This window comes from Myotis daubentonii, chromosome 11 (genome assembly GCF_963259705.1).
Source record: "Myotis daubentonii chromosome 11, mMyoDau2.1, whole genome shotgun sequence".
Classification (NCBI taxonomy): domain Eukaryota; kingdom Metazoa; phylum Chordata; class Mammalia; order Chiroptera; family Vespertilionidae; genus Myotis; species Myotis daubentonii.
Window position 1 is genome coordinate 37,994,298 of NC_081850.1, and position 26,839 is coordinate 38,021,136.

General features: G+C 45.5%; 1 protein-coding gene across 7 annotated transcripts in view; it reads left to right on the forward strand.

The window, feature by feature from the left end:
* TJP2 (tight junction protein 2) overlaps window positions 1–23,868 on the forward strand; it is a 109,927-nt gene extending 86,059 nt beyond the window's left edge. For 6 of the 7 annotated variants that reach the window (XM_059656841.1, XM_059656839.1, XM_059656834.1 and 3 more), the window contains 14 exons: window positions 386–452; window positions 1,235–1,385; window positions 5,896–6,004; window positions 7,172–7,382; window positions 8,033–8,220; window positions 8,904–8,999; window positions 9,367–9,446; window positions 9,849–10,059; window positions 14,901–15,001; window positions 16,191–16,403; window positions 17,556–17,666; window positions 19,014–19,346; window positions 21,161–21,246; window positions 22,886–23,868. In XM_059656841.1, the coding sequence (XP_059512824.1) occupies window positions 386–452; window positions 1,235–1,385; window positions 5,896–6,004; window positions 7,172–7,382; window positions 8,033–8,220; window positions 8,904–8,999; window positions 9,367–9,446; window positions 9,849–10,059; window positions 14,901–15,001; window positions 16,191–16,403; window positions 17,556–17,666; window positions 19,014–19,346; window positions 21,161–21,246; window positions 22,886–23,045 (2,117 nt within the window). In that variant the 3' untranslated portion in view covers window positions 23,046–23,868. The remainder of the gene's footprint in view (window positions 1–385; window positions 453–1,234; window positions 1,386–5,895; window positions 6,005–7,171; window positions 7,383–8,032; window positions 8,221–8,903; window positions 9,000–9,366; window positions 9,447–9,848; window positions 10,060–14,900; window positions 15,002–16,190; window positions 16,404–17,555; window positions 17,667–19,013; window positions 19,347–21,160; window positions 21,247–22,885) is intronic. The other variant, XM_059656835.1, reaches the window with a different exon arrangement.
* Window positions 23,869–26,839: the final 2,971 nt, after the last annotated feature.

The window sequence follows — 26,839 nt, forward strand, 5'->3', positions numbered from 1 at the left end:
GATGCTCAACCACTGAGCCATACCAGCTGGGCGGGTGAGGCTCATTTTAAATAAATAAATAGTCCCTTTCAGAAGTTTCTGTTTGGTAAATCCAGAGGATGGCTGGAAGAAGAGAGAAAAATTACTTGAAAAATCATTCTCAAATATGGAAGAGACACCTTGCATTTTAGAGGTTCATTTCTCACTTACTTAGAAAGGATTGGCACCTGCTATCTTAAAATTAAACTTCACTGTAAAGACTTACATTTGTTGTTTACTGTGATGACACATATGTAGCATAAGGTATAGAGTTGAATTTTGGGTGGGTTTTGTGATCTTTCTATTTTGAGACAAACACACTCCTTTTAGTCCAAGTGGATAATGACAGGTGCTTTCTAATCCACAGCTCCTCAACCGAAAGCATTGCCGAGGACTTTTCTTCGTCCCAGTCCTGAAGACGAAGCGATATATGGGTATGTATTCCCGTCTCTCTTTCCCTGTCTTCTTCCACATAGCTCTTTCTCCTTCACTGAAATCCAGAAGAATGGCGTTTTTTTTAGCGACGGATGGTGATTTTGCATGTAATCAGCCACCTTGAACCAACCCCTGTTGCTAGTGTTCATGAGAAAGAGAAATCGTTTGTGGGAGAGTAAAATGTGGAAGCGGGTGAAGTTCGTGACGTTAGTTGGGTCTGCGGTGTCGCTTACCTGGCCACGTCTCCAGAACGTGATTCTGGATATTTGAGTTGGCAGCTGCGTAACAACAGACAGGCGGCGTGCTGCTTACCAGGTGCCTCTGTGGGGCTGCAGAGACAGGAGGGTCCCAGGGTGGGGGAGGGATGGGGCGCCATGCTTTGCACTTGACCATGGTCAGTGTTCAAGAGCAGCAGCTCCTGGATGCGGAGGTGGCTTTCTTGAACGCAGGCTGTGTGTCCGTTTGACAGGAGCCCTGGCGCAGCGACAGGCTTGATTAGTTTGTATGGCCTTGATTTTAACCCCAACCTTGCCCTTTCTTTGCTTTCAAATCTTGAGTGAGCTCCCATAAACATTCTATGTTTCCACTTTGACACTGGCAAAGTGGGCCTGTTATATTCATCTTACAGTCCCAAGGAAGATAAAATTACACATGATAGGAGAAAAATGAAACTATACATCGCTCTATAGAAAGAAGAAATTAAATCTCTCATCTGCTCATGTTGGTCCCCTTTTACAAAAGTAATCTTCATTTTTTCCTCCCTGAAACCGAACCATGGAAGCCCCAATACCAAGATGGTGAAGTTCAGGAAGGGGGACAGCGTGGGCCTGCGGTTGGCCGGTGGCAATGACGTCGGGATATTTGTGGGCGGCATTCAAGAGGGGACCTCGGCAGACCAAGAAGGCCTTCTAGAAGGCGACCAAATTCTGAAGGTAAGGAAAGCCCCGTCCTGTGTCTGGAAGTTATTGGGAAAGAATGGGGTGTCTGGCGGCCTTCCGTAAGGGAGGGGGACGTGGTCCAACTTGTGAAAATAGGTCGGCTGCAGGTTTGTTGATGCCTGGCATCAAGGTCTCAGTTTCCCTGAAATGGGTCCTGTTTTCTCAGTTCTGGAACCCAAATGTCACTCCTGGGTGGGAATTTATAATGTTCAAGACCCTTGCAAAGATTTGTATTAGCTTGATAAAAAAAAAAAATCAAGACTGTAACTAGAAAGAAGATCTTTCAAAATATCTTGCTGCCCTAGCTGGTTTGGCTCAGTGGATAGAGCATTGGCCTGTGGACTGAAGGGTCCTGAGTTCAATTTTGGTCAAGGGCACATACCTCCTGCCCTGGTTGGGGCAAGTGTGGCAGGCAACTAATCGATGTATATCATATTGATGTTTCCTTCTCTTTGTCTCTACCTTCCCTTCCACTCTGTAAAAAGTCAATGGAGCCCTAACCGGTTTGGCTTAGTGGATAGAGCATCAGCCTGCAGACTGAAAGGTCCCAGGTTCGATTCCGGCCAAGGGCATGTACCTTGTTGCGGGCACATCCCCAGTAGGGAGTGTGCAGGAGGCAGCTGATCGATGTTTCTCTCTCATCAATGTTTCTGACTCTCTATTCCTCTCTCTTCCTCTCTGTCAAAAATCAATAAAATATATTTAAAAAAAAAAGTCAATGGAAAAATATCCTCGGGTGAGGATTAACAACAACAAGAAAATCTTGCTAATTTGGGTTTATTTTTAAAAATATATATTTATTGATTTCCGAGAGGAAGGGACAGGGAGAGAGAGAGAGAGAGAAATATCAAGGATGAAAGAGAATCATTGATCAGCTGCCTCCTGCACGCCCCCTACTGGGGACCAAGCTCACAACGCAGACATATGCCCTCACCTGACCGGGATTCGAACCATGACCGCCTGGTTCATAGGCTGACGGTCAGCCACAGAGCCATGGCTAGCCGGGCTGTAATTTTGTCTTTCATCGATTTCCCTGTCTGGTTGTCACTCTCAAGGCAGTGTGCTGTAATTGAACAGAGGTGGGTGTTGGCACCAGATTGTCTGATTTGAGTCCCGTCCCAGGCTCTCATTAGTTCTGTGACCCCGGCTCAACCTCTGAGGCTCGGGTTTCTGTCTCTGTTCAGCGGGGATAAGAACACCTGCCGTGCCGGGACCCTGGAAGATGAGCGTAGATAACACAGGCACCTAGCGGAGTTCCTGGCACAGAGCACGAAGGTCCATGTCTCTTCTTCACCCACTGGAAAAGGATAAGGCGCTGCCACTGAACATGTTATTGACATCCGAAGCTGCCCAGGAGGGGGGTTTCTTGGTTAATATAATATTAGTACTTTTAAAGTTACTATATAGGAGTTTGTAATAAGCTCTTGGTTTTGAAAAATGATAACCAACTCAGCTTTGACATTTTATGAGTTAGGTGTAATGTATTTCCCAGGGACTTCAGAATAAACTTCAAGAGTGCCAAGTACCTCTTGACTGTTACAAACACAGAATGCTAGGGAACTGGCTTCCCTGGAATTCCTGCTTCTGTAAACTTGCATCTCTTCTGTGGGAGGTACTCGGGGGTCTGGTAAGAGCACCTGGGCTCAGAGGAGAGGGGTGTGAACGCGGAATTCCTGAGGAAGCAGGGTGCAGCGCACCAAGCGGGCAGCCCTCTTGCTTCTTGGCTCTTGGCCCCGTTGCCGTAGTTCAGCTTTCGTTTCTGGAGCACACGAAGGGCAAACCTTGATCGTGAGCCTGGCTGAAGCTTTCCAGTGACATTCTAGACCCGCGTTGGCTTTGGTCAGGATCCTAGAAACTAAGTGTACCTGCGTGAACCTGGTGGTGCCACATGATCCTAGGAAACGTCACTTACCAAGTGTTACTGATCAGCACCCCATCTAGTGCCAGCTCATACCAGTGTACTCCTGGGCCGATGCCAAAGAAGAGAAAATGGGTTTCCTACCTAGTATGGCGGCCATTGGAAGCCAGGTAGGAGTTTGGAAGCTTTTGCTCAGGAAGGATCAAGGATAAAAAAAATTTTTATTCGGGGCGGGTGGGGGGGGGGGGGAGATTTTCTGAATTTCCATGGGGGAAAAAAAAGGAATTCACAGAGGGAGGGGCTTGGCAGGTTGACCTCAATGTAAGTGGCTAAAGATGGAAGAGTCACTTCCATGGGTAAAAGCCATGGTATGCAGCGTTTATACTTAAGAAAGTGTCTTGTTTCCTGTTTTCACTTGGCGACAAGGAAGAAACCGTGGGGACTGGCTTTCTGGCTCCTGATTGTGAATAAATTTTCTGGGGACCACAAAAGGGGAGAAAAAGATGGACCTCGCCTGCTGGGCAGGGAGGCCGCTCCACCCGCATGAGCTGAGGCTGATACACACTCCTCTTTGGGCTCCCAGCAGACACGGGAGACCCTGTAAGCTACTGAGTAGATAATAAGAGGATATTTCTTGGAGAGGACTGTACAGTCTAACTTTCAAAGAGTCAGCGCGCTGCCCTGTTGTTGTTTTTTCACTTTAATTTGTTTCAGAGCTCCTTTACATGGTGACATCGAATCTATGTGGTGAACTGTGTACATACGCCAGCCACTTTTTCGTATCACAGGGGTTTTAAGTGCGGCTCTTCCTTTTGTCAGGTGACAGCCTGACCTGTGGAAAGGAAACGGGAGTGGGCTGTGCTGGGGCCCACAGAGTGTGTGGCTTGTAAATAACAGATACAGACATGCCCTGGGGTGAGGCCCAGCTGTCTCTCTGCTTATTATTGGTCTGGTAGGGTTGTCATTTCCCTTTCAGAAACTTTTAGGTGATGGAAAAGAGAAAAAAACGCCTCTAAGTTTGCGCATGTGGATTTGACAATGTAGCTACCGTGTGTGCTTAAATTTTGACTATTAAAAGTGTTTTGGCTTAATGAAAGATCAGTTTCATGTGGCCATAGAGATGGACAGAGAGACCTTTAGGGCAGGGGTCCTCAAACTTTTTAAACAGGGGGCCAGTTCACTGTCCCTCAGACCTTTGGAGGGCCGGACTATAGTTTAAAAAAAAACTATGAACAAAGTCCTATGCACACTGCACATATCTTATTTTGAAGTAAAAAAACAAAACGGGAACAAATACAATATTTGTATTTGCATGTGGCCCGTGGGCCATAGTTTGAGGACCCCTGCTTTAGGGTTTTCTCCAGGCCTATGTCCCTCTTATTTAAGTAAACAAATAGAAGCATATACATTCATATAAAAACATACACGTGGCTGTTGATAGACACAGATATAGATCTACAAATGGCATAAGAAAGGATCAGTGACGAAGTGCAATCAATGATCCCTAATTGGGGGATGGAGAGATGAGAATGACAGTTGTCTTAAGTGCTAAATGTTGTTTCAAAGGAAATGTTAATGTGATTGCTTTAATGATAGCAGATCATTTTATTTTAAAAGTACCAAGTAAGTTTTAGTCTACTGCCTGTTTTCATTGAATTATAAATTCTAACACATTAAATCATACGTTCTAACATTAATGAATGAACTACTTTTCGGAATAAAGTAGTGCTCTTTGTTTAAAGGATTCTACAGTCCTCAATGACTGAAGAGCATATTTCATAGGAATTCTGTACTTTTTACTTCTGTCAGACATTATTAAAATACTAGGGACTTTAAAATAATTTTTGTATTTTACTTATTTGTCATCTTTCTCTTGTCACGTGGTTTGAAAGGCACAAAACAAAGATGTCAAAATGTCTTTTCCCTCCCACACTTCAGTTTTACTTGCTTTATAACTTCCAGATGCTACTTACAGTGTCCCCTCTTGAATCCGAGGGGAATAAATGTTGTGGTCTCCTTGCTAGAAATAAGTGTGTGTCAGAAGCTTAAATATATAAGCCTGTATATTGGGCTATTTGCCTCCCATATAAGGCCAATGCTCTTCAATTTCCTAAACTCCTATTAAACGACTTTTAGGTGGTAGAAGCTATAGGAGGAAGGCGGAATGGATCAGAACTTTATTTTCAGGCTTTTATTTGAACTAATTTAAAAATAGAGTTAATGCCTTCAGCTAGGCCAGCATGCTTTTTTGCCAGAGACCCCACCACTCCCTGTTGCACTATAGTTACCTCTTTCATGATTGTTCGTTTCCTCCCTGGCTACCTCATGGGAGACTCAAAGAAGACCAAACACAACCACAAAAAGTTCCAATCTGATCTACTGGCAGGTCTTGGACAGGATGCATCTTCCTAAGGGGCGGTTGGCAGGGTGGGAGGCAGGAAGGTGTGGTGATGCCCCCACAGGGCAGGCCAATAGCAGGGTGCTGGGAGGGCTTGAGTAGGGGTACGAAGGACTTCTTTACATCTGAGTTTTGCTCTGGGAAGACCCTGATGAAAAGGCCCAGATAAAAAGCTAAGGCGGCACCTTTTTATAAACAACTTCTTGTTTTTTTGTGTTTTTGTTTTTCCTGTTTGCCCTTCCCATCAGGTGAACACACAGGATTTCAGAGGGATGGTTCGGGAAGATGCTGTTCTCTACCTGTTAGAAATCCCCAAAGGTGAAATGGTGACCATTTTAGCTCAGAGCCGAGCTGATGGTGAGCAAGTCTGTTCGTGTGTTTAATGGTGGGGGAGATTGTGGGGAGGATGAGAGAAGTGTCTTGGGACCAGAAGAGGGAAACTTGGGTATTAAAAAATGGAAGTGGATTCTAACACCTAACCTTTGGAGACCATTTGGGTAGCATTTAACTTTCTGTAGGAATGTTTCCTATGCACCCACTGAAGTAGTAATTTCACTGGTTGTGTCCATTTGGAATATATAACTGCCTTTCTGAACAGTGATCCATCCTTAAGCACTGCCTAGAGTTATTGTTGAGTCTTTCATATGATGGATGCAAAGAGCCCTACCTACTGGTCAGCTCCCACATTAACTCTTACCGGTCCGACAGGTTGCTTCACCTTACCAGGTCTCATTGTTTTCTCCTATAGAATGGGAGTTGATAGTGCCCTTCCTGTCTGCTTCAGAGGGCTGATTGACAGTGGGGCCAGGGCTCTCCAGAGAAACAGAACCAATAGGGTGTGTGTGTGTGTGTGTGTGTGTGTGTGTGTGTGTGAGAGAGAGAGAGAGAGAGAGAGAGAGAGAGAGAGAGATTGAAATTGAGATTGGTTGATTGATTATAAGGAATTGGCCTACATAGGCTGGCAGATCCCAAAATCTATAGAGCGAATGGCAAGCTGGAGAACTGATAATTTAGTTTTAGTCCAAGTCCAAAGGCTGGCAGGTTTGAGGCCTAGAAGGAACTGATGTTTCTATCTGAGGGTGAAGGCAGGATAAAGCTGGTGTCCCACTCGAAGGCGGGAAGAGTTAGTTTTCTCTAAGTTGGGGTTCATCTTTTGGTTCTATGCAAGCCTTCAACTGAGTGGCTGAGGCCCACCCACATCAGGGAGTGCAGTCTGGTTTACTTAGTCTATCAGTTTAAACATGAATCTCTTCCCAAAACACCTAAAATAATATTTGACCAAATATCTGGGCATCCTGTGGACCAGTCAAGTTGACATAAAATTAATCATCACAGTAACGCATAAAGTTAGCTTTTTATTCTTCTTCCTATTTGAGCGCTGGTTCCCGTAGGGCCTGTATACTGAGTTTGCTAAGTGGACAGAAGGTAAAGGGGGTGATCAGAAATAGGAGAAGCTGATAACTCTTCAAGAAGAGACCTCTCGCTAAGCAGAGCGCAGCGTACAGCAATGCTTTTGCCTTTCAGTGTACAGAGAGATTCTGGCTTGTGGCCGAGGGGATTCGTTTTTTATAAGGAGCCACTTCGAATGTGAGAAGGAAACTCCACAGAGCCTGGCCTTCACCAGGGGGGAGATCTTTCGCGTGGTGGATACCCTGTATGATGGCAAGCTGGGCCACTGGCTGGCCGTGAGGATCGGAAACGAGTTGGAGAAAGGCTTAATCCCCAACAAAAGCAGGTATCTGAGATCACACGCCCCTCTTTCACGGTCCCCCCACAAATAAACCACAGTCCCGCCCTCCTCAAAAAGAAGCCGCACTTGGCTTCACGATTTGTCTCATCGCCTCTCCCATCCTCTACTTCCTGTTTATGAGTGGCCTAGAACTGTGAAATAGCTGCCAGCTGGTTTGTGGCTTTGAACGATGTCCTAAGGCATGTCCGCTGCCTCGGTGGGACGCGAGCAGATGCCGAGTGGCTGTAGGGAACCAGCACACCCCTAGGGATGTGTTGCCCCTGTCCAGTGCATGTCCCTCATCCTCGCCCTCAGCCCCAGGGGACTCTTACTGGTTTGCTGACGCCGGGGAGAATAGCCAGGACACCTGTATTTTGGCCAGGGTTTCAGGTCTGTTGCCTGTATAGCAGCCTGTCAGAATGAGCCACGCTTAGTGTGCTCAATACTCGGCTACTTCTGGTGGATTTTATGGGGACCAAGCCTTTATCCACCTCCGTCGGGAAGGGAGAGTCCCGCATTTCCCACCTGTGAGACCTCTTCATTGTCCAGCTGCATCTTCCCGGGCCCATCAGAAGCGCTGAGCAGACTTGGTGATGGCACGCACATGCGCACATTTCTGGCCCTAGAGGTTTACTTCCTGCGGTTTCTTCCCTCAGAGCTGAACAGATGGCCAGCGTCCAGAATGCCCAGAGAGACAACGCTGGGGACAGGGCAGACTTCTGGAGGATGCGTGGCCAGAGGTCGGGCGTGAAGAAGAACTTGCGGAAGAGCCGGGAAGACCTCACGGCTGCTGTGTCGGTTAGCACCAAGTTCCCGGCCTACGAGAGGGTTTTGCTGCGAGAAGGTGAGGAGCGAGCGGGGCTAGGAAGGGATCTGACCGGGCTCGTAGCCCGTCCTTTTTCATTGTCAGATTGTAACTGTCAAGGTCAGACGTATCTATATCACTGAGACCAAAGCCAGGTTATAGAGTTGGACTTGTATCCAAACACTAAAAAGACAACATGGCGAGCTGCACAAACTCATAAATGGCAGCGTATCCACAACCTCAGTTAGTTGTTTTTGTTTTTTTAAAAAAATACATTTTCATTGACCTCAGAGAGGAAAGGAGAGGGAGAGAGGGATAGAAACATCAATGATGAGAGAGAACCATCGATTGGCTGCCTCCCGCACGCCCCTAACCGGGGATCAAGACCACAACCGGGGCATGTGCCCTTGACCGGAATCAAACCCGGGACCCCCCAGTCCGCAGTCTGATGCTCCATTCACTGAGCCAAACCAGCCAGTGCCTCAGTTAGTTTTTAATACTGCCATTCAACAGTGTTTACATATTACCTATAGAGAAGTTTCTCTTTAATAGTAGGGGAATGAAGGCATATTCTTTAGAAGAGAGCTCGGCTGGATTGGGGTGGGAGGACATACAGTTTCTTTCACTGAGACGTTATCAGTAGCCTAAAAAGTACTTTTGCTTCTTATTTTAACGGCAAAGGAAGTGTATGTGTTTTCATTGTCTATCTTGTCTCATTTCAGCTGGTTTCAAGAGGCCTGTGGTCTTATTTGGCCCCATCGCAGATATAGCCATGGAAAAGTTGGCACATGTGTTACCTGACCTGTTCCAAATTGCTAGTAAGTCTGTCAGTGATATTTTTTTCTCACCAAATTTTAATTTGAAAATACCTAATGTACAGAAAAAATGAAAAAGTAATAAACACATACACATCACCTGGAGTCACCAGCACAAGGTAACATTTTGCCTTTTTTCTAAATTATTGGGTGACATTGATATCGTGAAGAGTCCAAGCCACTTGTCTCACCGGTGGCCTGTTTCTCGTGATTAGATTTCGGCTTAACAGCCTGTGTGGGTCCCTCCCATGGCCTCTCATTAAGTGGCACCTTATGTCCGATGTCCCGTCATTGCCAAGGCTGGGTTGGAGTACTTGATCGCCAGTGGTTTCTAAAAAAATTACTTAGCTCCTTGTTTTTGCTTTTGCAGAGTCAGAACCGAAAGATGCAGGATCTGAGAAATCCAGCGGGGTGGTGCGGTTAAACACCGTGCGGCAAATCATCGAGCAGGTGAGAGAGTGAATCCAAAGGCCATGTTGTCAGAAAGAGCGAGCAGTTCACTGCAGTCTCTCTGAGAATGGAGTCTGTATTTTAATAATCATTAAATGTTAACGATAAAAAATGAGTATAAATGCAGGATGTTTCTTTGTATGGAAACATGATATTCTGTGGTGGTGATATGTTTTTTTCCAGGGTTCTCAGCATTGTACCAAATAACCTGTTAACTCATTTCCTCAGAAATTCTAATAGATTGGTAATATTAAGTGGACATATGTGAAGAGAACCGTCATCTGCTTTATTATTTAAATTGGCAAGTTTTCCTGATTGATGCCACCTTTACTGATTAGGGCCAACTCTTTGATGCTGTATGACTTTACATGCCATTTACACACGTTTCCCCATTTCTAACAGGATAAGCATGCCCTATTGGATGTGACTCCTAAGGCCGTGGACCTGTTGAATTACACTCAATGGTTCCCGATTGTGATTTTTTTCAACCCAGACTCTAGACAAGGTGTCAAAACCATGAGACAGAGGTTGGATCCAACATCCAACAAAAGTTCTCGAAAGCTATATGATCAAGCCAACAAGCTTAAGAAAACGTGTGCACATCTTTTTACAGGTAAGTGAAATTTAAAATGTAGTCCCTTTGCTCCAAAGTGAGAATTAGAGCATTGAAGGATGAAAGCAATAAGAAAATAATCTGAATAGTAATAGAGAATAGTAATCTGAAATATACTACTCATGACTCCTTGAAAAGTAGCTAATCCTATAAAATGGGTGTATTAGACTCATGGCATTTGTATATGTAATTTTGAAAAATGGTCATAAACAGGAGAGTTCATTAAACTTTCTACTTTTGTATATGTTTACATTTTCCACAATAGAATATTTTTTTTAAAGTTCTTGGTATGAAGGCCACTGCTTCTGTTACTCATGAAAGTAAATGATGTAAGACTGTGACGTGTTTTAGTAACTGATTATATGCACTACCTTTATAAATGTCTCATTCTGTGAACATGGTATAATTAAGGGTTTAAAAGGGTTACATAAAGTTTTGGAGCTGCATGAGGAGACTGTCTGGATGTAATATCCTTAGGATAATGATAGCTCTTTTGAGTTCAGTACCAGTCATTGTCAACCTGTGCCATATTCAGCATATCTGACACTGGGTGAGGGGAGGGGAGTTGAATCTGTGCCCACATTGGACTCTTGTTTAACTGTCACTGGCTTTTCTCATTAAAGAGGGAGCTGCACTACTTACCACTGTGGCAAAATGCTATACCTGAGAGGTCATTTAGCCACATGCAAAGGATGGAGTGGTCCATCATAAACCGGAGTGTGGAGGCATAAGAGCTTGTACTTTTGATACATCCTATATAATAAAAGGCTAATATGCAAATCAAATGAATAGCAGAATGACCAGTCGCTGTGACGTGCACTGACCACCAGGGGGCAGACCTCAACGCAGGAGCTGCCCCCTGGTGGTCAGTGTGCTCCCACAGGGGGAGTCCCGCTCAGCCAGAAGCTGGGCTCACGGCTAGAGAGTGCAGCGGCAGTGGCAGGAGCCTCTCCCGCCTCCGCAGCAGCACTAAGGATGCTGGACTGACAGCTTAGGCCCTCTGGAGCAGGCCTAAGCCGTCAGTCGGACATCCCCCAAGGGTTCCTGGACTGTGTGAGGGTGCAGGCTGGGCTGAGGGACTCCCCCTTCCCCCAAGTGCATGAATTTCATGCACTGGGCCTCTAGTTCATACATAATCTTTCCTCTGTTGTTTTTACTACTGCTACTACTACTAGTAATAATATAACAGTAATAATTGTTATTACTATTTTTATTATAGTGACAACTCACAGTGGTTCAGTCTTTCCTGTGCCCTGCCTTTTGGGGCCATAAAAAAGGCCAGGCGACTGCAAGGTCACATATTTAGTATATGGTTGAGCCCACACTGAAATTATAGCATCTCTGAGTATGTGTTCAATATTCTATACATGTTACAACACAGGCTTATTTTTCTAATGTTGAAAGGGGTCACCTAGTGCAGTTCCTCCATTGAACAGGTCATTCATCCATTTAACAGGCCCATGTGACTGTGACATGCTCAGCCTCTGTCTACTTCATCCCGCCCTCCACTCCCCCTCGTCACTCAAACTCAAGTCCATTGAATGGCTTGGGCCCTCAGAGAGTTGAATTTGGGCTTCACGTGAGGATACGAGATACCAGGAAGGGACGTAATGGGTTGTAGAGGAAGAACCAGGCTGAGGGAGGCTGGATGAAGGGGAGGACAGGGCAGAAGAAGGAGCCAGTGGCTCTGGGGCACTCCCTTTCTCTCCCTTGGAGTCGGCATCATTTGCTCTTTGGAGCATAGGCCACGACAGCGGGATGGGTCTGATCGAGGATCTGGAGGAGACCACATGTGGAGGGTTTAACAACTCCTGATTCCGCCCCACTGATAGATTGTCACATCCTTGAAGCTCTGTGTGCTGAAGGCCAGCACTGGGCTTAGCCAGTGGGCAAGGCGTAACTGTGACCTAATTAGAACTGCCTCTGGCACACCAAACCATTTCTCGCAAAAGCTGATCAAGAATTTGAAGGTCTTAGGGTAACTAAAGTCAGAGGCTGGAATGGAAACGTAGACACTGTGGACATCTAGTTTCACCTAGAACTTGGAAGTGATCCATCCTCACCAGATGTTTCCAGCCCCTTTAAGGGTAGATGGAGCGGAGTGCCGGATGACTGTTACCAGCCAGCCCCAATATCTACCACAGGGCCTTGTGCAGTGTTGTTCCAACTTCCCGTTTGACTCTTCAGAGCTGCGTGGATGGTTCCACTAAGCGGTTCCTATTCCCCGTCTCACTCGGCCTGACCAGGTTGTGACTAGATTGTGTGTGTTGTGGCCAGAATCAGAGGCTTTTTATGATTTTAAATTTATGGCATTTTTATGAATTAATACATAGGGATAGTAGAGCTGCTTTGATGAACATATCCTTCAAAATCAAGGGTTATGTTGCCCGTAGTGTCACTAGGCTCAATATCCTTCTTTTTCCTCGTTGAAAGTAACAAGGAAATCAGTAATAAGAAAATTCAGTGGGGCAGAGTTATACAGCCATCACCACAATCAATTTTAGGGCATTTTAATTATCCCCAAAGGAAACCCCCTACCCATTAGCAGTCGTTCCCTGTTTCTTCCCCCACCCCCCACCCCCAGCCTTACGTGTCACTTTTTGCTGTTGCTCTTGGCACTTCCTAACCTCCTTGGCTGGGGTGGGAGTCATGAACACACTCGTGCTAGGGCTGGGAATGGATGCTCTCAGAATCCCAGGACTCCCAGCCAAGACAGTGGCTGACTGATGAGCCTTTCACTGTTTCACTTTCTTGAGTTTGAGAAATGTACTAAGCCTGTTCAAAGGAACATACGGGTGGTCCAGAGGTGGGGAGGAACAAGAATTAATGAATGCTGCTAGAAATCAAAGAATCTGAAAAACCTAATGAGCAAAAGCCAACAGTAAACCAAAGGTATTAATTCTAATTCCAAAGAAAGGAACTATTAGCATCATAGTTGTGCACACACCCATTAAAAAGAGGTCCAGCGCATGAGATGGATGTTACCTGTATCTGGGGCTTAGGAAATCAGCTACGGTGAAGTCTTTTTTTCTTTTCTTTTTCACATACTTGATTTAATGTGAATTGAGTAAAAGGTTTTGTGACCTTTTCATTTTATCGGGGGACACGAACATATATTCTGTATTTCATAAATGGCCCTTTTTAAAAAAAATGTTTTTATTGATTTCAGAGAGGGAGGGAGAGAGAGAGATAGAAACATCAGTGATGAGAGAGAATCACTGATCGTCTGTGTCCTGCACGTCCCCCGTCCCCCACCCCCCCATTGAGATGGAGCCCACAGCCCAGGCATGTGACCTCCTGGTTCATAGGTCAATGCTCAACCACTGAGCCACGCTGGCCAGGCATAAATGTCCTTTTTAACTTGGTTTTCAATACAGACGTACTCGTTTCATACAACTCCAACTTAAAGCTCAGAAAGGCATGTATACATTTAGTGCAGATCACACATTTTGTCTCTGGGGTGTGCAATCCTACATCTATATCAAGTACTAGTACTTACGGTATCATGTCTTACCCAAGAGCACAGTAATGTTGGCAAAGTACCATGATAAGGATGCAGAAGTCCAAGGAATCAAGGTTAATTTTTTTTGAGTTGTCCAATGGATCAGTTGATTCTAATGCTATAAATAATTAATGACCAGGGAAATTGTCAGCTCGCTCAGGAATTTCCAAGGTCAGCGCTAGGACTTCTTAAATGAGAGAATGGTATATGTTACCCGGAAGAAGGCTTGAAGCATAGTTGCTTACAGAACTTGCTTAATGCTGCTTTTTTGGCTGTCTGTAGAGAATTATGCAGACCTCAGCTCAGGACAGAGGAAGCAGGGTGCCAAACAACTTTACCAACAAGCCCCAATTTTCTTTTGGGTGTTAAGAAAAGGCTATGACCTTGTAGCTTGAGAAAAATCCTAATTTCCCTGTAGTATGATCAGTTTAGGTCCAATTTAGTTTATTATTTGGGACCAATGTGCTTCTCTGGTTTATCCCCATTAGGCCCATAAATACCTATTGCTGAAGAATGATTTGCATGTGCTTACTTGGTTGGTATTTTCTCTTGGTGCTCTAAATTCATGTTTTTAGGTGGGCTGTGTCCTGCACTGGCTAAGGCCACAGGCTCTAAAAGCAAACTTCTGGGTTTGTATCTAGACTTATTCACTTACTAGTATTCGGTGTGAGGCCTTGGGCTAGTTTCAGTATTGTGCCTCAGTTTCTCTCCTATGAGGCATACCTACCTCACAAAGTTTGTTGCACATGAAATGAGCTAATCCGTGTCAGATATTTGTAAAGTGCATGGTCAATCCATGGCAAGTGCTACTATGTAAGATACATTTTGTTCTGAATAGAAACCGTATATTATTTGAATGTATACCTGTAGATCTTGGTGAATCTGTATGCCTATTCTAAAATGTTTCAGCCTATCAAAATGATATAGGTTTAAATATTACCTTCAGTATTTTATTGGAAATATCCAGCAGCACACTAGTGTACAGCTTTATTCTTTATATTATACATGTCTATGTAATGGTCTTTAAAATACGGTACTTTTATATCTATTTTAGGCGTGTTTTCTTTACTCCTGAAAATATACTCTTTAAAAACATTTTTAAAGTTAGCTTTTCTGAAAGATAGACAATCTGAAATGAAATTCATCCATTTTTAGCATCCATCTATAATGTAAACTCAACTAAAGGGATTTAACATTCAAATATGTGCAAACTTTCTCTTGCATTTGCCAATGTTTCAGTTCAGATATGACAGAAATGAGTATGAGTGATGTCGGATAAGTTTTCAAGTAAACATTGCTTTGGAAATTGATGCAAACCTTTTTGCGTGCATCTCTATAGCAACAATCGACCTAAATGCAGCCAACGATAGCTGGTTTGGCAGCTTGAAGGACACAATTCAGCATCAGCAAGGAGAAGCAGTGTGGGTCTCTGAAGGAAAGGTATGTGGCATAGATACTCTGCTGCGAGGTGAGAGTCCGTGTTTTGAATCTTTTCTCAAGAGGGTAGTGAATGTAGTAAAGCCATCCCCATTTGGAGGGATGCCAACATATGCGCGAATCAGGTTTGCAATTTTATAAATTCTCCTAAAAAGTAATAACATGAAGGGGCTTTTAGAAGAAAAGCAGAACATGATACATGCAACCCTACATTCACTTCCCTTCTTCTTTTAACGTAGTAACTAGTGTTGTATTCCAAGCACACTAATCAGAGCTTACAAGATCTTGAGCTGAGCTCCGCAGCTTACTAAGGATGGGGGAAGCTCAGACTGGAGGGGAGAGATGGAGTTGAGGGGTGCTTAAAAATTAATAGAAAGAGGAAAAGCAATTGGAGGTGGAATCATTTGCTTCAGGATTGGCAGAGAACGGGCCCTCAGCACTTGAGTAGGCGAGAAGAGAGCGTTAGGAAACTTGCGCAGGCTTCTGAATTGGCTAGCTTCTCCTCTGTGGACGATGTTGATGCACAGCTCTATGCAAGGAGGATGCAGAGAGGGTATAGAATTTCCTGTGGTTCCAGGAGCCTACAGGGATAGTCTTCTGTAGTCCAGCTGAACTGAGGTAGCCGAGAGGGACAGTTTCATTGTGGAAATGAGTCCATTACCCATGAGATTGTTGAGCCTAGTCTTGCTCTTCGGGAACTGCACGTGTAGTCAGGGTGTCTAGCATCTCCTGAGCGCGTACAGCCCGCTAAGGCTCTGTGGTGGTGACAACAAGTTGAGCAGGACAGAGGTTCTGCCCTCAAGGATTTGATAATCTTGTGGCTGCGTGAAGAGGTGTGCAGCACAAGGCATTTATCGCTAGGAGACAAGTACCAGCCGAAGAACCTGAAGAGAAGCCTGGTTCTGGAAGACACAGCCCAGCAGTCTGAGCAGGCATGACTCAGTAGCACTGTATAAGATGGATGGTGGCAAAGATAGATAGGGTGGAGGGTTCCTAATTCGAGTCCTTGCACAAAAAATGAACCCAGTCATTTCAAGCCAAGCGAGTTCAGGAAAATAAAGTTGACTTCCCCGTCTAGAACCCATCAAGGTTTCAGTCACTTGGCTGTGCCCTTGGGCATTGTCTTGAGTCCCCACTCCCAGGGGCCATGACCCTCCAAAACCCACTGACCCTCCAAAACAAATTCCTCTAGATGGAAGGGCTGGATGATGACGCTGAAGACCGCATGTCCTACTTAACCGCCATGGGCGCGGACTATCTGAGTTGCGACAGCCGCCTCATCAGTGACTTTGAAGACACCGACGGCGAAGGAGGCGCCTACACTGACAATGAGCTGGATGAGCCAGCTGAGGAGCCGCTGGTGTCTTCCATCACCCGCTCCTCAGAGCCGGTGCAGCACGAGGAGGTGAGGCGAGGCAGGCCCCGGGCTGCGAGGCCACGGGCAGGAAATGGAGGTTCTGGTGTTCACTGGAATTCTTCCGGACAACCGTTGATTCAGGGTGCTGTGGAAGGTATTCCTGAGGGTTGAAACAGATGACGTAGGGAGTCTCATTCCCAGGCAGTGCCTGCGTGGTTGTGATAGTGGTCCCTGGGGAAGCAGGACAGGAACTAAGGGGCCTTGGATGTGATGGACAAACTGAACAGCTTTATGGGCCGGCTGTCCAAATTGCAGGTGGAATATGATTTTTAAAAGACAATATTGTTGTATTTACTTGTAACCTTTGATTAGGCCTCTCTGTACTCTTAGGTATGTATCCCTGCTCTTTCTTCTCCATCCTCCCTTTAACCTTTCTGATCTTGCCAAAGCTCCTGAGTGTTTCCCCATCAGTTTCCTTCTCCTGTATTTCAATTTTTGAATTGAGTTCACGATCAAAACACACAGTCACGTGGACTGTGCATCCACCGGCCAGTGAAGAGACAGCCTCAGTGATCCTAGAACTCACAGCGACAGGCGCTGAACTAGGACCAGAGCAGTTATTAGTTGCACCTCAGAGAACATTGGGATAATGACTTTGGAGATGAGACTGTCCATACTTTTGGATAATGATGGCTATGGACTTCCAATGAGCAACTTCACTCATTTCAGGGAATGATTTTATTCTTTATGAAACAGAAGTACCAAAAATTAAGGTGAAGGGTGGGGGGATAAAACCCACCGTGACAAAAACAGTAGTATATAACGCTGGACCAGCTGTAAAGAATAAATGAGCTCCCTCTATAGCTACAGATAGCTAATGCTTAAAAATGCTAAAAGCTTTAGGGGACAAAAGAGAGCTTAGACTTTTTGTACTTTGAAGGGGAGACTCCTACAGTGGACGCATCTAGTTAAAAAAACGTATCATAACCATTTGCTCATGGGACTATGCCTGGTCTCTGCCTTTTCGGTGCAGAAGCACCGAGTCAGTGTCTCCACGTCTGCAAGCGAGGGATTTTCATGGAAGGTGTGAACCTCATATTCCGAACTCACACAAGTGCTTGGAACGCCAGCAGAGCAGACAAGAGCTCTTTTCTCTCTGCTGCGACGTTCTTGTTGTGAATGAACCTTTGTGTCTTGTAGAGCGTAAGGAAGCCCAGCCCAGAGCCACGAGCTCAGACGAGGAGGGCTACTAGCAGAGATCAACTTAGGGACAATAGTCCACCCCCGGCATTCAAACCAGAGCCGCCCAAGGTATGTGTGTGGGAAGCCCAGGATGGGAAGGAAGAGGAGCTCCCTGCATAGCCAGGGAAGAGCACACACAATGAGATGGTGTTGCATTGTGTTTTTAACTCACTATTTCTCTGTTAGAACCTGCCTTTTGGCCTGTCGGGCGAGCCCCAAAATGAGGGAAGGGAGTAAAGATAGGAAGGAGGGAAAAGAAGTTTTAGGAGAACGTACAATTTTAAAACAGTATTTTTTAAAAAATATATTTTATTGATTTTTTACAGAGAGGAAGGGAGAGAGATAGAGAGTTAGAAACATTGATCAGCTGCCTCCTGCACATCTCCCACTGGGGATGTGCCCGCAACCCAGGTACATGCCCTTGACTGGAATCGAACCTGGGACCTTTCAGTCCGCAGGCCGACGCTCTATCCACTGAGCCAAACCGGTTTCGGCAAAACAGTATTTTTTAATTAATTAATTGATGGAGAAAGAGAAAGGTTTGACAAATACTGCATGCCCAGAATCGCCAAACTCAGACCGTTTTTCTTTTTCTGTCCAATTAGAGTTTTCTGCCCACAATCTGATTCAGATTCACCATTAAAATCCTTACTTATGATTTGCTAAAGAAAACCACCACCACCATCGTTTACAATGCCTCTTATTAGGAGGGCAGCTTAATTTATTTTTTAAGTAAGACATCATCCAGGAAAAAAAATCAATATAAGAACCCATGTCATATGATTCTTTATCTCTTTCCGAATCAAAGTTATGACTACAGGTTTTTCCTTATACCCCAATGGCATTTGTCTATTTCACTCAATAGTTTAGATGAGAAGAAAGTAGTATGTGATCATGTGAGCTACCAGAAGTAATTAATGACCTCATAAAATATATCAATGAAAATTTACAGGCAGGCCTAGGATCCAAGTATCAAGGGAAAGTGGCACAACATGATATGTCTTCCCCACTCCCTACACCAGTCTCATTCATGGCCTCACCTCCGAGCCAGGGCATGTATCTCCATGTGGCATGAACTCAGGAATCACTCTTGGATCCTGAAGTCTGACTGGTTCTGAGGTCGTCTCCGAAATTTTAATCTTCTCTTGAGTGACATTAAGTCTGATCTACCCCTCGCATGTGCAGGGCTCCCAGCACTTCCCAGCACCCTCTTGGTTTGCAGAACTCTTAATACTCTTTGGTAGGAAGTGAGGAAGGGATCGGGATGCCTGGCCAGTGGCTGTTGGCCCTCCCCTATTTGATTCTTTGTTGATCATCTATGGAAACTGATCAGGAAATGGAGTGTATTAAATCACTAATATCGAGGTGACAATAAAATGCAAGCCTAAGGTAAAAGTATGTCATTGCTCTCCGCAGGCCAGGACCCAGAAGAGAGAAGACTCCTTTGACTACTCCAGATCCTATGAATACATGCCAAACTCCCCTCCAGCTGTAGCCGGTAACGAAATTCCCGGGGCATCTGCCAAGGGTCCTCCTCCTCCTATTGCAGCAAAACCTACCTTCTGCAAACCTATATTGAAGCCCTCCACTCCAGTCCTTCCCCCAGAGAGTGAGGAGACAGGAGAGGGCAGCGAGGAGCAAGATAACGCGTCCAAGTCTGTCCTGGGCAAAGTAAAAATATTTGAGAAGATGGATCACAAGGCGAGACTCCAGAGAATGCAAGAGCTCCAGGAAGCGCAGAATGCAAGGGTAAATGTTTTGAACCACTGGGTTCCTCCAGCATGCCAACAATAGGAATTTTAAATAAGTTTCATTTCAATAAAATGCTTCAGTCCTTTTTCTACGGCACTAACACAAAGGGGATATTTACGTGCATGGTACTAAAGGCATGTCCTCGGTGTGTGCCATTTCCAAATTGGCAGCTATTTGTGCATCCCTTTTTCTTCTAATCGAGAAAACCTAACGGTATAGGTCAGTGGTTGGCAAACTGCGGCTCGGCAAACCGTAGCTCGCGAGCCACATGCGGCTCTTTGGCCCCTTCAGTGTGGCTCTTCCACAAAATACCGACTTCTGAGCATGGGCCACGAAGTTTCAGTCGCATTGTACATGCGTGCCCGCACATGGTATTTTGTGGAAGAGCCACACTCAAGGGGCCAAAGAGCCGCATGTGGCTCGCGAGCCGCGGTTTGCCGACCACGGGTATAGGTGAATGAGATTCTGCTTTTTGTATTTCAGAGCTTTATGTTGGGTTCTGGGGAGTGAAAGTGTGACAAGAGAATCAGTGCCTCTCAGAAGTTACTTTTTTGTTAAAACATTTGTTGTTTGGTATCTGAGTTTTGATTTGCTCCCAGATTTGCCTTAGAAACCTAGCGAACGCCGGGTTCTAAAATTGATAGGCCCACAGATTGTACTTTGTGCTACTGCTTGTATTTTTGTGCCATGTGCAAACATAACCTTTTGAAAGTTAAAGAAGAGTTTAGGGAAAAGTGTGTGGAGCACGTTCAGCCCAGTGGATGCGGGAGTTCTCGTCGTTAAGTCAGCCACAACAGCAGGGCTTCCTAGCCTTTCTCCTTTTCTTTCATTGTGAGAAAATGCACACATAGCAAAGCCCTGGCCAGTGTGGCTTGGCTGGGCATCATCCCAGTTCGATTTGAGGTTGGGGCACATGCCTGGGTTGTGGGCTCCCTCCCTGGTGGGGGACAAGGCGGGTGGGGGGGCCAGTTGATGTTTTTCACATTGATGTTTCTCTCCCTCTCTCTTTTAAAAAATCAATAAACTTATTTAAAAATAAATAAATTGTACATGATATTTACCATTTGAATTATTTTTAAGTGTTCATTGACATTAAGTACATTCACGTTCTTGTGTAACTATCTCCACTATCCATCTCCAGAACTTTTTCATCCTCCATAATGGAAACTCTGTACCTATTAAATTATTAAACAGTTACTTCCCATTTCATACACACCTCCATCCCCCCGGTAACCATTCTACACCCCCCCCCCCCCGTGATTTTGACTACACTGGCAACCTCACATAAGTGGAATCATATAATCAACCTTTTGTGACTGGCTTATTTCACTTAGTATAATGTCCTCAAGGTTCATTCATGTTGTAGCACGTGGTAGGATTTCATTGCCTAAAACGTTTTTCCTATTTGTACCACTAGGCATCATACAAAAGCATGGAAACTAAAGTTGCTTCTATTTTTCCTCTTCTCCTTAAAGTGGGATTGGAAAATGGGACCAGCAGGAAATTAGCAAGCTGATTGTCTAGTGCAGTGGTTCTCAACCTTGGCTGCACATTAGAATCACCTGGGAATCTTTTTAAAATCCTGATTTCTGGGCCTCATCCTCTAGAAATTCTGTTCTTTGTTATGGGATGGGGCCACAACATTAGTAACAAACAGAATTTCCGGAGGATGAGGCCCAGAAATCAGGATTTTAAAAAGATTCCCAGGTGATTCTAATGTGCAGCCAAGGTTGAGAACCACTGGTCTAGTCACTAGACTCTAGTGATTCATTCTTTCCCTCTTTTTTTTTTTTTTTTTTTCTTAATCACAGATTGAAATTGCTCAGAAGCATCCTGATATTTATGCAGTTCCAATCAAAACCCACAAGCCAGAGCCTGGCTCGCCCCAGTTCACAAGGTAAGGGCTGCTCAGCAGGTCTAGGTCTGCAAGAGGGGCTGACCTAGGACTTGGACTCCTGGGGAAGAATTTTTTTTTTTAAATCTTTAATTTCTTTATTGGTTAAGGTATTACAAGTGTGTCCTCATCCCCCGCTTTAACCCCCAACCTCCCCCCCCTCCCCCCCACTCATCCCCCTGTTGTCCATGTCCATTGGTTTGGCTTATATGCATGCATACAAGTCCTTTGGTTGATCTCTTCCCCTTCCCCCACCCTCCCCTACTTTCCCTCTGGGGATTGATAGTCTGATCACTGTTTCTCTGTCTTTGAATCTGTCCCTGTTCATCAGTCTATGTTGTTCTCTATATTCCACAAATGAGTGAGATCATGTGGTGTTTATCTTTCTCTGACTGGCTTATTTCACTTAGCATAATGCTCTCCAGTTCCATCCATGCTGTTGCAAATGGCAAGAGTTCCTTCTTTTTTACTGCAGCGTAGTATTCCATTGTGTAGATGTACCATAGTTTTTTAATCCACTCATTTGCTGATGGGCAATTAGGCTGTTTCCAAATCTTAGCTATGGTGAATTGTGCTGGGGAAGAATTTTCTTCACCTGCATTTCAAAGTACGAAGAAGATGTTTTCCCTCCTGATCAAAAATTTGCCGTACTTTTTTAGACAAATTTAATTGTAAAGATTACAGAGTCAGTTATTCATGGTAATGTTGCGTGTGTGCTAAAACTCTCTGACAAAGCATAATCATTGGCATTTCAAGTCAGTTTCCCTTGGCACATTGGAGCACAGCTATGTTAAACGGTGTTAGGATAGCCCATGAGCAAAATTCCTGGGGCCTAACCCATTTCATTGCTACTGTTTTCTGGCTGTTAGCCAAGCGCCTTAATTCCTTAGCATCACCCAGCTGAACTGTGGTCTGAAGGGAAGATGACAATCAATTGACTGTGGGTAAGATGCTGCATTTAAAAATTGCTACATAAGCACTAGGAATGACCACAGTGTCTTCCCATGGAGGTTTTACACTGGATCATTTCCTGCTTCCGAGAATAGGCACTAAAAACAAAACAAAACAAAAAAATCACATTTCTTGTGGCTATTCTGACAGGAAGCTAGAGTCTAGAGCAGCCGTGGGCAAACTACGGCCTGTTTGAAATGAATAAAACTATTGAAAAAAAAGACCGTACCCTTTTATGTAATGATGTTTACTTTGAATTTATATTAGTTCACACAAACACTCCATCCATGCTTTTGTTCCGGCCCTCCGGTCCAGTTTAAGAACCCATTGTGGCCCTCGAGTCAAAAAGTTTGCCCACCCCTGGTCTAGAGATTTACAGCAGTAGAAAACTAGGGACAAATTTCTTTACCAATCCAATAGTGGCACTTGTAGCCAATAAACTTAGGGATGGGGAAGGCACCCCCTGGTCCAGCTGAGAATTATAAGGCCAAGGAGCACCTGGATGGCTTCCTCTCCCCCTACCCAGGTGGGCATCAGCCTTGACCTGTTACTCCCATCCCCCACTCCGGGAACCTGCAGCGGGCCCCACAGTGCCCCTGGTTTGTCAGCGCAGAGTGTGGCCCCGAGGTAAGCCACCTACCTTGGGTGACTGCCCGCTGTGCCTTTAACCCTCCCACTGTTTTGGTTTCAGACCCCTGGTGCCACAGAAGGGTCCTTCCGCACTCTACCAGGATGCCAGAGGAAGCTACGGTAGTGACATGGAGGAGGAAGAATACCGCCAGCAGCTGTCAGAACACTCAAAGCGCGGTTACTACGGCCAGCCCTCCCGATACCGGGACACGGAATTATAGGTGCCTGCGGATTGGCTTTGCTGTACCCTGATGTCGCCACCTCGGGGCAACACTCCTGCAGAGCCATGGGTGGTTCTGTCCAGCTAACACGCATCGTGGAGATGCGGGGGGGACCCGAGCTCCCGCTTCCTCTTGGGGAGCCCAGGGGACACCCACACAGATTCAGAGCTGAGAAGGCTCTATTTGTGGGACTGGGTCTGGGGGAGTTTGTGGCTTTTGCTCAGAATTAAGAGAGAAACCACGTTTGATGCTGTTCCCTGCTTCAGTGGACCAAAATCTGTATTAATTGTGTTTGTGTATTTTTAACATGTATATTAAGAAGTGATAACTATTTTTCATTAATAGCTGTATTCAAGGACTGTTTCAGTCAGACAGAATGTGAAGAAAAAAAAAAGGAATAAAAATACTGTCGGACTCCAACTAAATTCAAAGAAGTATTTTATTACAACGCTAAGTGCCTTTGATGAGAAGTGTCTTAAATGTTCTTCCTTTGAAGCTTTATGCAAAGCCATAAAGGACTAAAATGTTGTAACTAAATTTTTATGCCAGTTTAAGAGCTGTGGTTTTCTCTGCACTGTGTCCTCTTTTTGAGGCATCTGTCTTTTTTAGTATTTTCCATAAATTCTGACTGTATATAATCACTATTTTTGGTTGTTTGGCTACCAGTGCTAAGTAGCTTGAAGACCAAGAAAATGGTATAGAAATGTTTTGTTTGTGCTCCACAAAAGCACATACTTGAGACAAACACATTTTCCCCCCCAAAAGTGTGTGTATTGACAACAGTTTTGTAATTTAATAAAAAGGAGGACATTGCAATCAATAACTTGCTTTATGGTGGATTTCTGCACTAATTCCCATTTTGTTAAATGCAACTTAACGATCATAAAAGTGAGCACATGCCCATGGCTGAACACTGGAAAATGGAGACATAAAAAATAAAAATTACCCATAATCCCATCCCTCAGATAATTTTGGTGTCTCTATCAATATGGGTGCTATAATTCATAAACCACTGAGTGCAGTACCTTGAATTTCTGAGCAGTCCTTTGGGCACTGACTCAAATCTGCTTATTTCATAAAAGCTACCTCTTCAATAGAAAAAAAAATACACTAAATACATGATGATTTAATTTGCTTATGCCCTTTAATTACAGGAATGAGCCCTTTTGCAAACCCAGGGACAGGAGGAGAGGGGGAGGCTTTTCAGCAGGAGCCGGGCTGTCATCTGGCTCCAGCACTTTTTACGATACCTTCAGGGGTGCAGACAGCCAGGACCTGTATTCCAGAAGGTCCTCTAGTGTGCCCGATGGACAGCCAGTGCCTACCCCACCCCTTTCTAATTCATATTCTGCTTTGTTCTGGGAAGGATTGAAGTAGTGTATGTGGAGTAAAATTAAGAAAAAAAATGGATGTGCCTGGCTGGTGTTGCTCAGTGGTTGAGCCTCTACCCATGAACCAGGAGGTCGCTGTTCCATTCCTGGTCAGGGCACATGCCCAGATCTCGGGATGGATCCCGGGTGGGGGCATGCAGGAGGCAGCTGATCAATGATTCTCATCATCTATTTTTTTATCCATCTCCCTCTGAAATCAATAAAAATATATTTTTTAAAAATTTAAAAAGAAAAAAAAAAGGGTGCTGGGTGCATGAGGAAAGGGAAAGTATCAAAATAGAAAAGACAAAGCCATGAGTGAGGGTAGTGTTCACCATGCAGGCTGTCAGGGTTCCTGTGCTTTCCCGAGGCCACTGTGGTCACAAGACGCGGCTGGTATGCAACTTGATTCAGGAGGTCCCTGAGTGGGGAGTTGCTCCAGCATTTCCTCCCATCCCTCATTATTTTTATTCCGTGGGGCCTTAGGTTGCATCATGCAGTCACGGGCACTTGCAAGGATGATTTTGGAGGCCCGTTTTTTACGTGACCTTCGGGCAGTAGCACAATTCCAAGGGCCACTCAGTAAAAGTTTGGGAGAGGCTGGCATGGTTGAGTGTCGACCTATGAACCAGGAGGTCACGGTTAGACAGGCCAGGACACAGGCGCAGGGTGTGGGCTTGATCCCCCGAGGCAGCCCGTGCACAGCTCTCATCATGTTTCTATCTCACTCTCTCCCTTCCTCTCTGAAATCAATACAAATATATTTTTTAAAAAATTAAAAGTTCTGGAGAAAGCACCCAAAGCTGCAAGTGTGGAAACACCACTCTGCAGTCTGGCCTAACCTAACCCAGAGATCAGTTCTACAGCATCCAGGGCCAAACGCCTCCCAAAAGCAATACGACAAGCATGAAGCCCCAAGGGAAACGTGTATGCATCATCCTGGAAAAATCAGAGTGGCGGCGGGGGTGGGGTGGGTAGTAAATACAGGGTAGATCGTGCAACATGAGGTAAACCTCACACGAATGTGCAGGACGGAACACGGGACACTTGAAGCTTTGCACCCCCAGCGGGTCTCCGGGCCACACCCCCACCTGCCCTGCGCCCAGGCTCCTGGAGCCTGCGCAGTAGCCACACCTCAAGGCGCGTGCTGGGTCTCCCCCCCGGCGGGAGAAGGAGAAGCGGTGCACAACTCTGCGTCCACCCCTCAGTCCACTGTTTCCATCAACCCCGGTTTTGTTCGGTGAGTGAACAGCAGTAACGTGGGAGCTGGGGCAGGTCTTCACGTGGGTAGCTGACCCGTGGCCCAGGCTGTGAGTGGGAGGCAGGGAAGTACAGGGAAACCCACAGCGGGAAGACGGAATTCAATCCGCCCGGAAGCGCAGGTGAACCCGGTAAAACACGTGCCTGCGAGCTTCCCACCCAGGCCGCGGGGGCTGGGCTGTTGGCTCACCGATTGGCTCCAGGCTCTTGGGGCGGCTCTGTGTGCGCATGCGTGCCTGCGTTGGTGGAGGGGGGTGCCCTGGCCACTGACTGGCAGCTGGAAGGCTGGACGGAGCCCCCCCCCCCCCCCCCCCCGCGGTGCAAGGCCGAGCACCAGGGCGGAGGTGCCCCGACACTGATGGTGCATGGGCTGTGCATCCACCGAGGCCGACAAGGTGAGAGGTTTTTCTGTATCGGGCCTAGCGTGGGCTGGGAGAGGCGTGAGAGGAGCTGGAGGATTATCCCCAGAGAGAAGGGCAGGGGAGCCTCCATACCTATATTAGTGGGGTTCTCTAGAGAAATGTTTCCCCTACAGTGTGACTTAATCTGAAACCCAAGTGACTTGGGGGTGTGGGGGGGTGGGGGGGTGTTAAGGAATTAATTGGCTCCTTTGATTTTGGAGCTCGGCAAATACAAAATCTGCAGGGTCGGCCTGCAGGCTGAGGCCCAGGGAAGCCGCCGTCTGAGTGCAGGGCTGCCTGCCCACAGGATCCTTCCTGCTCTGCTCGGGGAAGGTTCTGACTCAGGCTTTTCACGGATTGGATAAGGCGCATCCACATATGGAGGACAATCTGCTTTACTCCAAATCCACTGATTCAGATGTTACCCTCATTCCCCACAACACCCTTGTAGAAACATCCAGGATAAAATTTAACCAAATAACGTGCTCCCTGTGGCTTCCCCCAGACAACTGGACAATAAAATTAACAATCACAATACCCATCTCCTTTACCTTATAGGCTACCACTGCAGCCCTACTTCTTGTCCAGTGTTGAAGTGTGAATGAATGAACCAACCTACCAGAAGGGAGAATTACATATATTTACACACAGGTATAGATTTTATGATACATTTATATACTTTACATATTTGTATATTTATATTTTATTTTAAATAGAGTAAATTTAATTTTAACGAGTAGAAAAATCTTAAAAATTAAAAGAA